The sequence below is a fragment of the Glycine soja genome, chromosome 8, assembly GCF_004193775.1.
Source record: "Glycine soja cultivar W05 chromosome 8, ASM419377v2, whole genome shotgun sequence".
Lineage (NCBI taxonomy): Eukaryota > Viridiplantae > Streptophyta > Magnoliopsida > Fabales > Fabaceae > Glycine > Glycine soja.
In genome coordinates this window covers 11,746,192-11,759,541 of record NC_041009.1, presented here as the reverse complement: position 1 = coordinate 11,759,541, position 13,350 = coordinate 11,746,192, and the positions used below count along the sequence as shown (strand labels likewise).

The following is a 13,350-nucleotide window of genomic DNA, read 5'->3' as shown; positions in this document are numbered from 1 at the left end:
TCAAAGTATTGGTAGAGATACTACTAATTCCTTACATGTTTCCCACTTTACAATTGCACCAAAATCCAGAAACTAACAATTATCCAGCATAGTTTCAAACTTGTAAGAGAGATCGCCTCCGTGAACTTTTGAAGGAAGACGTGCTTATATGTAATTAAGAACACCAAAAGCCATATAAGGAAGGGAAAATGTAAAAGGGAGATTATTAAAGTGACGCCAGTTTTCTTCCCTGTTCGTAAAAATAAGGATAGCATAAACTTCACTACAAGCCCAAGCATTTCTACCAATTATAATATTGTATGAATGTAATTAACGGGAAGGGAGGTGCCCAGATTCGTAATTTTAGAAATTAGAGAAAGGATTATGAGTTTCCTAAAGGATGAAGATCGAGGGTCTAAAATTTTGAACCAGATTATTTAAGTGTCTTGAACCATATTAAAATATGAAAAGATCATCATCGTGAAAAATCCATGATTATATCATTAAATTTGCTATTATTTATTAACATACTCATGCCTATATAATCATAAATATATTTTAAAAAATGACATTAATTTGCTTAATTAGTGAAGTAAAACGTGAATGCACATGTGGTAGAATCTTGGATTTTCTTCTTCTTTAGATTTTATTGGTAATTAAGTTAAGTTATATATATTACTTGTACAATATTTTTTATTTCTATTTATCTTCATTGTATCAACTATCTTATCACATATGTGCCAAAAAAATCTATCTTATTACATGCCTCTCATTTTTTATTCTTACTTTTTTCTTCATATTTATATATAAAAAATATCCTATTACATACTTCTCTTTTTTTATTTATTTGTTTTTCTTTATTGTGTATTTTGCTTACCTAAGAAATTGTATGAATACAGATTTTTATTAAGATTGATAGAGTTTGAGCAATATGGTTATGATATATTGGAAAAAGAAATAGCTTTTATAAAATTAAATCCTAAAAGATTACAATATAAGACGTTATTGTAGCTACCTACGCATTCAACTAAAGAAAAATGATAAGATGTTTGGTTAGGAAGGAGGCTTTTTCTCTTGTCATCAAAATAATTGTTGGATGCGATCATATTAATTAAATGGTTTAAATATGTTTTGGGTTTCCTAAAAAATTAACAAATTTTGTTTTAAGTTCCTAATATTTTTTTTTACACTAAGTCTCTAATAAAATAAAATAAAATTGTTTTTAATTCTTATTATTTTATTTGTCTTTTTAATATGTTTATTTTTTCATTTTTGTCTCTAAAATTTATAGATATTTTGTTACTAATCCCTAACAAAATATTTTTCAAAAGGATTAAAACAAAATGAATAAATTATTATAAGGATTAAAATAAAATAAAAATATCTTAGAAGCACTAAAACAAAATAAGAAGGACCAAAACCTAAATTTTCACTTCATCATCAGGACTCAATGTAAATTTTTTTTATTAAGGATCCAAAATAATTTTTTTTATTAAGGATCCAAAATAAAATTTATTAATTTATCAGATATGATAAATATATTTAAGATTAGTTAAATTTAGTAACAACTTGTGCAAGAGAATTAAATGCACTATGTTGCATATAAACTAGGTTTTAAAGCAAACTATATGATACAAAGTGTGATACAAAGTGCATGTTTAAATTAAAGTTTGTAAATTTAGTTTGAGTTAAACTTATATTTGCAAATTCAATTATTTAAAATAGCAATTCATGTCTTACTTCTACAAAACTTAGTTTCCAAACAAAATTTTAATGTACAAATGTACTTTTGAAAATAACCATCACTAAACCAAATTTACTCTCCAAATAAAGTTTAGATTTTTCCAACTGCAAATCCTTTTGCCCTCTTTTCCCACCAATAGAAGACATTTTAAGATAGGCATTTTTTAAGAAATATGTCAAAGGCTTATTATTAACTAGCAGAAATATGATTTCAAAATCCAAGAACGAGAATACTTGGCATCAAAACACATTTTCTAAAAAATTTATCATAGACTTAGAGAATTTCACCACAAAGATGAGTGGGGGAGTGTGAGTCTTGTTCTCAGATTATCACCACTAAATCTAGATGGAAAAGGATTATCAAATTCTTCTTCTAATTCCTCAACAGTGGTTGTATCAACATGAGACAATTTGATATCCGTATGGGAAGGATATCTTGGCCATGTTCTATAGCACCAAATCCCAACCAAAAGGAGGAATAAGATCGTTGATGGCAAAATTATCCATGGGCAGAAAACAACATAGAGAAACATGAAGTAGCTAAGCACCGTGGTAATTTTTTTCTCGTCAAAATGTTTAGCAACAAAGACCAAAACATTTAGAAGAACAGCAATCCTGTGAAATTGAGCTCTCCCCCTCCTCATGCTCCACACATTTTCCCCCGCGTCTAGCATGTACTCCACAACCTCTTTACTAAGTGGTGCTTCAGCCCTTTTGAACCTCAATGTAGTGATTGCAGCAACTTGGTTCCTCAAACTATCCAACTGAAATATCGACAAAGTGCATCCTTGGAAACAAAGGTTGTGCATAAGTTTGCAAAACACTTAACAAAGATAAACAAGAAAACCTCACAGCCAATTGAATTTCCCCCATCTTCCTGGCTCCTTGTGTGTGCAGGTTTATAAGCAGATAAGAGTGAGTGTAATTTTCCATTATCAAACACAACAATTGTGATCACAGTGCAAGGGTCATACACTTCCCAAGTATATTGCTCATTCCACTTTGGAGAAAGACTATCTATAATAGTCCTCGTCTTCACCCACTTGGGACCATACTTAGCTACACAATAGGCATAAGTGCGATTTTTCTTCTTCATTGGAGAGATCCCCACAACATTTAGAATTCCTAGCTAATTCCAGAACACCAAAACTGGGTTTGCTCAAATACTTAGATGTTGGCCTAAGATCACTAGTGTAGTGAGTGATCTCATCAAGAACATGGTACCCTCCATCCGAAGAGATCCTCATATTAAGTTTACTAGAAAACCCAACCTCTTCTTCACCCTCATTTTCCTTTCGCTTCTGAAGGTTGTGCCATACAGTAGTTGGTGGAGTGGCATCAATTCTCTGCTCCACATTCTTTTTCAAAGGAACCACACAACTTCCACAAGCAAGGAATCATCAAAGGATTCTGCTACGACAAACATCTAATCCTCATTCCAAATTGTATTTGTATTGCTTTTCATGGAACGACTCCTCAGAGCCATGTTCCCCAAGATATCTTGAATAAAAATCTCCGACTTATATTGCCACTCTTGTTTTTGAGCAACAAATCCTGGGCTTGAATCATATTATTATGATGATTAGTGATTACAGTTTGCAATGGCGTATGTTCTTTATCATAATAATATTATTATTATAAAATAGGTAACGCTCGACGCTTCATCATATTTAAATGTGTTTATTATTTTTTAGTCATTGAATTTATTTGTTTTAGAATTTGAATTTTTCATCTTTATTGTTAGTCTTTTTAACTTCTTTTTTTCTATCTTTTTACTTGAAAAAAAAGGTAAGAAACCAAAAATAACGATAAAAAATCCAAGGATTAAAAACACAAAGGACAAAAAGGATTGAAAGTAAATTGAGGGACTACAAAATTCAGACACTAAAAATATAAATTAAAAATATAATTTATTCTTTTGCTAAATGCATTCACCTTATACGAGTGAATCCGATGAAGAGGCCAACCGGACCATCCATCTATGCAAATCGAAAATGGATCTTCTCCGGCACCAAACACCATTTAGATAACAAGATAAACCTCCGACTCTGTTCTCAAAATCAAAACCTCAATTTTCATTGTTCCTTCGTAACATCCTCGTCACTCTCACATCACACAACAATGGCTTCTCTTCACTCTTCTTTCCTCCTTACATCAAATTTTCTTTCCCTCACAACCCCATCAAGTTTTCCCACTCACATTCTCTTTCCCATGAGACTCTCCACGACCCACTTGCGACCCCTTCTTCTCACCACACGACACGGTTTCGGGAGATCACCCTTTGCCGCGGTGGCGGAACAGGCGGCCACCGCGACCGAGGCGGCCGTGAGGAGGCTCTACGCTGGCAACATTCCCCGCACCGTCACCAACAACGAGCTTGCCAAGATTGTTCAAGAACATGGTGTTGTTGAGAAAGCTGAGGTATTTTCATATTCTCATCCTTTCGTTCCTTTTTAACTTGTTGTATTTGTAATTTTCTATTTTGAAGTTATTCCTGTGTTGGATTGAATTTTATTGGAGAATCCAATGAATGTGGCTTGTGGGGAGGAGCTGGGCTCCATTCTCACGTAACTATTAGAAATAGTTAAAATTTTATTAAATTTTAAACACATCTTTGGGCGGCGGCAAGAAGAGGAAATTTAAGTGTGTTAAAGTCTCGAACATAACTTACCTTCCTTGGATTTAAATGATTTGTATCATTTTGCTTAAGTACAACTCTTAAAAGAGGTTTTTTATTTTTATTAGGCTTTGATTGAACCTGACTATGGAAGTGGATGTCAATGCTCTGAAAGAAGGTAGCAGACATCGAAAGAGGAAGCATAAGGGCAACTACTCTGATATAAACATTTCCAGTAGTGTTTCAAATGAATGAAATTTTGTATGAACTGCAAGAACGTTAGGTGGGTTTGAACTGAGAGTCGGGATTACATTTTCAATTATGTTAAGACTTTTCAAACTCATCTGAACCTTCACATAATAGATAATAAAAATTAAATTTTATTACGTAAAACTTTTATTATATAAGTGTTGTTAGTGTAATTTTACAAATAAAAAATCTGCTATTTAGACATCTAGTTAGTAAGGCTGATATGAACTGTGGAAAAAATAATTTAAATATAACGTAAGTTTTGATGTGAGAAACTTTTCTCCCTAATCATCATTTAGTTTATAGAGATAAAGAAAATTAGGTGATTGAAAAAATCTAGAATCTAAAAAAAAGTACAGGACACAAAAAAAAAACTCTTCCTTGCACACACTGAGAAATAACAAAAAAATATATATTTTTTCTTTTATTTTTTATAATAGTAATAATCAGATTATTTTATTTGTTATTAATAAAAAAAACACATACAAACGTGGAGTTAAAATGGAAGAGAAGATTATCATAAGAATTATAGCTTCATCGTTCTAGGAAAAAAAAAATTCAATTTGAAACATCTCGTCACACTTTCAATCTCGAAAGAATTTTGATTGAACAGGTCTTTTCATCTATTTTATGTTTAAAAATCTGCAAGCATTGGATGATAAAAAAAGGTAAAAAAAACAATAGTAATAATTTGTTTTTGTTAAATTTAAGCAAAATAAAATTATTAGTATACAAATAAATTTCTTACATGAACATGAAAAACATAAAAAGTATAAAAATTGGTCATGTTATGACGGCTTCATAAATTGCACCGACGGGACATAATCCATCATCTCTTTCTCATTTTGTGATCGGTATGTAAACCATTCAAATTAATCATAAATTTTAGTGAATTATTACATAAAACTTTTATTATAAAAGTATTGTTATTATAATTTTGCAAATAAAAATTCTACTGTTTAAAATCTAAGTAGTAAAGTTGATATTAGCTATGGAAAAAATAATTTAAGTTTAATTTGATCAAAATATTTAAATTAAAATGTATTATTTTTTTATCAAATTTATAACTTGATATATTAAAAATTTATTAAATAATGTGTAGTTGTGTATCAAAGAAACTATAATTTGAAATAAAATTCATATTTAAATAGATTAAAAATATATTATCTTATTCAATATATTTTTGATCAAATAAATTAACTTAATTAAATTTTTTCTTTAATTTCATTTCTTAAATAAATTTTATAATGAATAACTGCACAAAAAAGGTAAAATAAAAAACATAAATAATATATGATATTCGTTGTGATATATAGACCTACTTAACAGAGTGATTATATGCGATTCGACAAAAAATAAAATAAATGTATGCGAATAGGAATATGACATTTATGATAAAAAAAAACAAAAGTAGGTGAAAATAAGATTAATTTAGTAATTTTTTAAATAAATAATATATAATTATTACAGGTGGTTTAATTAAAAAAAGATGAAATTTAAGTATAATATTAAATTCAATATTATTAAATTATTTTAACATCTATTAATAATAGAAAAATTATTTAAAATTTTATATTATTGACTATATTTAAATTCAACATCAAGAAATTTAAATTGATGAGTTAAATAATGTGTGTTATTTGTTATTTGTTATAAACTCTTTAACACATAAGTTTGATTAATAAACACTGTTTTAAAAAAATAGAAATATAAATATATTTTTTTATATGAAAATAATGTCATTTTGATATTTGTTCTATACCATTATATATATATATATATATATATATATCAATTATCATATATTCATTTCAAGGAAGTTTTTCAAAATGGTATCTCAAAACTCATCCAAAATCTCAAAAAAAAAAATGTAAATATGTATAGTAATGTGACGAAGACGATGTTAGAAAATAAAAATAAGGAATAATATATAATATGCTTGTTTTAACCATTATTTATACATTTTCAAAAAAATAATTATATATAAACATAAGATTAAATACTTTTTTTTATTTTTTTGGGTTTAATTTTGTTTTTAAATTTTTATAATTTTTTATTTGTTCTCATGTTTTTATTAAATCATTTATCACATGACATTCTCAAACTGATGCTCCAAATTAGTCAATCAATTATTTTTTAATATATTTACCATGGATGCATCTCAATATGTTAATAGTTTTAGATTTTTACTTCATATTTTAGTCTTATATAAATAATATACTAACAAAATATTTAACAACAATAGCCTCAGTAAAACTAAATTTGTTCTTCATTGTTTATAAAATTTTAAAACATGAATAACGATTGATATCATTAGAGCTAAATAAATAATGTTATTTTATCAAGTATAGTATATATTTCAATCATATTAGTTTTAGTTATCATTAAATATGTTCTACACATTTATAATTATAATATTATTTGATTATCGTTGTTGCAGGGATGTGATAAAGACGATGATATGAATAAAGAATAATAATATTCAATATCATAGTATTTTATTTTCATGCTTATCTTATTCATCATTTATATCTTTTTCTTAAATAATTATATATAAACATAAAATTAAATATTTTTTTTTTTAGTTTAATTTTTTTTCTAAATTCTACAAATATACTTTGATTTGTTCTCAGTTTATTTTTTTTATTAAATCATTTATCATGTGACATTGTCAAACTAATATTTTAAATTAGTCTTATAATTATTCTTTAATTTTATTTATTATGAATGCATTTCAATATGTTAATAGATTTTTACTTCATAATTTAATATTTTTATAAATATTATATTAACAACATATCTAACACCAATAATTTTAATAAAATTAAATATATTTTATTATTTATAAAATTTTAAAACATGAATAATCATAAATATCAAAACTAAATAAACAGTATTATTTTATATCATATATTATATATTTTAATCATATTAATTTTAATTTTCATTTAATAATTTTTACATTCAAAATTAAATACATACAATTATACATATAATTTTACAAGTTACTGATAAGTCCGGAATTAGTTTAGATAAACCTCCGACTCTGTTCTCAAGACCTCGTAACATCCTCGTCACTCTCACACATCACACAACAATGGCTTCTCTTCATTCTTCTTTCCTCCTTACATCAAATTTTCTTTCCCTCACAACCCCATCAAGTTCTTCCACTCACGTTCTCTTTCCCATGAGACTCTCCACGACCCACTTGCGACCCCTTCTTCTCACCACACGACACGGTTTCGGGAGACCACCCTTTGCCGCGGTGGCGGAACAGGCGGCCACCGCGACCGAGGCGTCCGCGAGGAGGCTCTACGTTGGCAACATTCCCCGCACCGTCACCAACGACGAGCTTGCCAAGATTGTTCAAGAACATGGTGCTGTTGAGAAAGCTGAGGTATTTTCATATTCTCGCCCTTTCGTTCCTTTTTAACTTGTTGTATTTGTAATTTTCTGTTGCAAAGTTTTTCCTGTGTTGGATTGAATTTTATTTGAGAATCCAATGAGTGTGGCTTGTGGGGAGGACCAGGGTTCGATTCTCACATAACTATTAGAAATAGTTAAAATTTTATTAAATTTTAAACACATCTTTGGGCGGCGGCGAGAAGAGGAAATTTAAGTGTGTTAAAGTCTCGAACTGAGCATTAGTTCCATAGTCGGTCCAAAATACTTAAACTCATGGATATCGTAGAGCGAAATGCCCTAATTATGGTAGTCACAAAAAAGATTATTCAAGAAGTGCAGTTGGGTTTCTGCTTATTAAATGAATTTGAAAATGGGGTGTTTTGTTAGTATTGTTTGGAATTTGAGGGAATGATGTGTTTGGCTAAGGGATATGAATCAACTTATAGAATCTTTCAAGAAGCTTGTGCATATGGATTCGATTCTCTGATGTAAAGTCTAAGGGTGAGTTTGAGAGTTGGGTTTTGGAAGTCAAGGGAGGGGAGAACGAATTTCTCTCTTAATAAGGACTAGTGGAAAGACATTGTCCCTGTCTATCTGTGTGTTTCCTCCCGTTAAGATGATGAAAATAAGCGCAAGTATTTTATAAAGTAGCATGCTTTTGAAAAGGAAACTGAAATTAGAGTGTGCAGTAGCAGTTGAAGAAAGTGATAGATTAATATAAAATTATAAACTTAACTTCTAATTTTTTTGTTTATTTTTATAAATAATATACAACTCTCTTAATTTAAAAGTTCTTTGGAAAAATCTAAATAAAAGTTTTTTGAAAGATAAAAAAAAACTTGTCTTTCTAAAAGATGATACCAAACATGGCACTGATTCTTGTCAAAGTTTTTTAATTTTTCCTCTCTACATCCGATTTTGGTCCTGGTAACCTTTAAGAAAATGTTGAGGAAACCGGGGTGTTTGCTTATTTAAATAAATGTAAAAGCGGGAGCTTTTCAAATTTCAAGTTGATTCTAATTTAACATTGAGATGTATATGTGCTGTATGTTTGCCAACAACCATGCTTCAGTAGAAAATACAAGCTTCTTGGCCATTTTAAGTTTACTGTTGATTATCCCTTTGTTTTGTAATGCAAGTTACATAAGGAAGAAATATAAATGTAGCCAACATGTGCATGTCCTGTTTTCTCTCATTAATTGTCGCATTAATATGAAGATAGAAGCATTTTGATTACATAAGCATTAATTCATATAATCATGTATAAGGCCATTAATTTTTCAAGAATAACTTCAAGTAAAAAGAGGTGTTGTAACTTGTAAGTAGTACTAGTAACTGACTTTGAATTAAAATGTTGAAACCTCACTTAAGCTTATTTCTTTTTTATGCTAAACTGCTCAATGGAATGATTATAGATTTGTATGAATAAACATGAACTGACTAAATAGTATACTGAAAAGTGCATTGACTACATCCTTCTGTAATAACTTGATTTGTATGGTTATCGTAATGTATGGGAATCCTTTGTCTGTGTACCACACAAAGTAGTATTAGTCAAGGATACTATTAACATTTCTTTATGCATGATTCATAGGTTATGTATGATAAATACTCTGGAAGGAGCCGCCGCTTTGCATTTGTTACGATGAAAACTGTTGAGGATGCAACTGCTGTGATTGAGAAACTTAACGGCACTGTAAGTTTCATTGCAGAATTTACAGGAACCCCTAGAAAGATCACTGATGTTCATTCAGCAGTTTAGACTTTAGATCTCTGTTAGAACTTGTGAACTTACTGTTTTCTATGACAGGAAATTGGAGGACGTGAGGTCAAAGTAAACGTAACGGAAAAACCTTTATCAACACCAGATTTGCCTTTACTCCAAGCTGAGGAATCTGAATTTATTGACAGTCCCCACAAGGTGTATGTGGGAAATCTGGCCAAAACAGTAACAACTGATACTCTTAAAAACTTTTTTTCTGAGAAGGGAAAAGTTCTTAGTGCCAAGGTTTCACGGGTCCCTGGTACCTCAAAATCCAGTGGATATGGGTTTGTTACTTTTTCGTCAGAAGAGGATGTAGAAGCTGCAATCTCATCTTTCAACAATTCTGTAAGTTTGTTTACTTCTCTTGTTTATTTGCAAACCGAGGCATCCAAATATACCCCAAATACATGATACCTTAAATATAACACCTAGAGGATGAATTTCCATGTTAGATCCCCAATTAGAAAAGCATACATCAGAAGAAAGGATATGGAGAACATTAGGCTACTTGTGCCCATCTTGGGATGCATTAGTTAAGAATCTGGCAGTTGCAACCAATTCTGTTAATCACTAGTATTGACTGATATAAAAAAGGGATAGGGAGTAAGATGTAAACAGATTGAGTGTATTCAGAAAGCTATGTTTGGAAATGGGTCTTTGGAGAGAAATGGAAGGGAAGGTAGTTGTTTTATTAAATATATTGTTTATTTTGATAACTTTATATAATAAAAGAAAAAATGATAGATTAGCATGAAATTTAATGTCCTGGTCTATTCTTTATTTTTACAAATATATATCTCTTAATTTAAAAATACAAAATCTGTCCTTCCTTTTCCTTCTAAAATTTAAATCCTAAACATACTCTTGATATTCCTGGGCAAGAGAGACCTATTGCATTCTGCTGGTTCATCTTCTTTGTATTTGAGTTCCAGTGAACTTTGATTGAAGAAAGAATCTAGTTCGGCAAAAATTTCTTTCTTCCATTCCAATTTTGTTCTCTTTTCTATAATCTGAACTAGTTCTTACCATCCTTTTCCTAATCATGCTCACGGATAATAGTGGTGCAGGTTTTATATACTTGCTAGGGTAGTTTGCGGTCAGCAATGTATAGATATTGCAATATTGCATACAATCTACTGAGTGCATCTAACTTAATTTCATATTTTAGTCCATTACATATCTTAAGTTTATCCCAACGTGACTGTCAATATGCATCAACTTTTTTTAAATATAAGTAATGAATGGAATTAATGTTTGTTGACACAACCACAATAGTTTGCTCAATTATCCAATGGGTGTAGTTTAATTGATAACACACACTGAGTTTGTCAAGAAAGACCTGAGTTTGATTCCTGCAAAATATATCATTGGGGAGAGGCAAGGAACAAGTGACTAAGTCCCCGAGAAAGGATTAGTCCCATATTGTGAGGGTTCCATTGAAAAGTCAAAAGCCCTAATTATAATAGTTACAAAAAAATGGTCTGCTTAATTTCCATTATCTAGTTTCCTCATAAAGACAAAAACATAGAAGTGCACATCCATATCGCCAAATGATGTAATAGCTGATCTCATCTCATCTATCTCCCTTTTTGGTGATGCTTTTGCATGTTGTGCCTTTTAATAGGGCTGAATTTTGTAGACAGAAAATATGCAACTTTTAACGAATAATTAGTTTAGTTCTAAATGTTATGCTGTAAGTGATTTATTATTTGTCTGATGACCTGTTGACTGCAGTTGTTAGAAGGCCAAACAATCCGTGTAAACAAGGCATAGAGAATTAGCAATGTTGGAGAGCATGTTTGACCACGTGTCATCTAGCCGGAACAATGTATACTTTGTGTGAGGCTGAAACCACTAGCAAATTTCCTTGTCTCTTGTATAGCATAAACCTAATCATTTTCAGTTGATAAGGTTCTACGAAAAAATAGTGCTTCATGCTTCTGTTGCAGGCATTGCTCCTTTAGTCCAGGATATTGAGACCTCACTTTTTCTTCATGATCATGTTGTTGCACCTTTCTACTCTGCTTCAGTGTTGCAACTCTTGTTGATATATGCATGTATTCAATTCCATTTTTTTTCTTCCTGAATTTCAGTTACAATGAATATGCACGTGCAAATCTTGGAGTCGTTATGCAAATGTTTGTCATTGCATCCAGCACGCCTTCACCAATTTTAACCAAGTCTTGTCCTTTTTTAGATAATATCAACCTACCATATTAATAATTCACATGTTTTTTTTAACAATTCCAGTAATAGAATATGGAAGGTGACTTTTGTTCTTAACTTTCTATATTCTCAATATTCAATTTTAGTCGAACATAATATGATTTTAAATTTATTATACTCTTGTAAAGTTTCAAATAGACATTTAATGTGGACACTTTGTTTAATGGGAATTCAAAACTCTTTTTTTTCTTATTACTATTTTAGTTCTTGAATTTAGGATGTGTGTTTTTTTAGTCTCTGAAATTTAAAAATTTTTTTTTTAGTTCCTAAAATTTTTAAATTGTGTTTTTTGTTCCTTTTGGTAAAATGACGTTAAGTATGTTGGTGATGTGCCAGACAAAAACTTAGTTAGTTATTGCCATGCGTTTTAAGTGGAGGTAGATTTTTTTTAAAATTGTATTATTATAGATAGAACCCTAAATTGGATTCTTGAGTTTTCCCAAAAGTAACAAATAGTGTTAGGCTTGTCTCGCTATGCGAACGGTGTAGTTGGTTGGTTTGAATGACATTTGTGGGGGCCTAAACAATGTTTCAGTGTGTTTGGACGACTTTGGGTGAGAATCAAATGGTGTTTGTGTTGTGTGGTAGAAGGTATGAGCAGAATATTTCGTTTTTGAGGTTCAACGACGTTTCATAAGTCATCCTTCTCGTGACATATTTGGACAACGTTGATGTATGTGTGTTAGCATGTTAATTAATTTATGGTTGCTAATTTGGGGTTGTGGTTGTTAATTTCTAAATTGGGTTTGTGCCTTATGGTATGAGGATTTTATTTGCTAAATTGGATTTTTGAAAGTGTGCTATGCAATTTCTAAATTTGGGTTTGTATTGGAATTGGGGTTTTTGAATTGTTGTTTTTGTATTCCTTTCTGAAGTGGTTATGTCAAGATACATGATTTTATTTGAGACCCTAATTCTTCATTTGCTTGGTTATTTAACATGGTTGAAGGAACATGCACTGTTGCACTCCATCGTAAAGGGAAATTTAACTATGAGACATCCTCAATTTATGATGATCGTGAAGCCGTAACATATCATGGTCAAGACATAAATGAATGGTGCTTCTTTGATGTCGTGGGATTGTTGAAGGGTGAAGTTTATGATAGGTTAGTGAAATTATGGTGAAAAACATAGCATGCTAGATTTAAAGGCAACCTGAAACCATTTTTGGATGACAATGATGCAATGGAGTTGGTCACTTATGCAGTTAAAAAAAATGTGAAGTGGGTATTTATGTTGAACACATTCTCAAACCAGATTATATTCATGAGATATGCTTTGAAGAAGATGGGCATTGTCAGGGTGTGAATGAGGAGGTTACAAGACATTGTAACGAAGAAGCTGTTGAAACTGTTGAAGATGAAGT

The 13,350-nt window shown here is 30.3% G+C and overlaps 2 protein-coding genes across 3 annotated transcripts; one reads left to right on the top strand and one right to left on the bottom strand.

Annotated features, from left to right (window-relative positions):
* Window positions 1–2,006: 2,006 nt before the first annotated feature.
* LOC114421119 (FT-interacting protein 4-like) lies at window positions 2,007–3,744 on the bottom strand. Its single transcript, XM_028386922.1, has 4 exons — window positions 3,658–3,744; window positions 2,940–3,080; window positions 2,570–2,851; window positions 2,007–2,486 (listed from the first exon to the last, which is right to left on the bottom strand). Exons 1-4 carry the CDS (start codon window positions 3,742–3,744, stop codon window positions 2,007–2,009), a joined length of 990 nt encoding a protein of 329 aa, XP_028242723.1.
* Window positions 3,745–3,786: 42 nt separating this feature from the next.
* Window positions 3,787–11,861, top strand: LOC114421985 (30S ribosomal protein 2, chloroplastic-like). 2 transcript variants are annotated; one of them, XM_028388141.1, is made up of 4 exons: window positions 3,787–4,143; window positions 9,588–9,689; window positions 9,804–10,103; window positions 11,493–11,861. In XM_028388141.1, the coding sequence occupies exons 1-4, from the start codon at window positions 3,844–3,846 to the stop codon at window positions 11,529–11,531; spliced, it is 741 nt and encodes a 246-aa protein (XP_028243942.1). In that variant the 5' UTR covers window positions 3,787–3,843; the 3' UTR covers window positions 11,532–11,861. The 2 variants fall into 2 exon arrangements, with proteins under 2 accessions (XP_028243942.1, XP_028243943.1); XM_028388142.1 differs by lacking the exon at window positions 3,787–4,143 and adding an exon at window positions 7,608–7,985.
* Window positions 11,862–13,350: the final 1,489 nt, after the last annotated feature.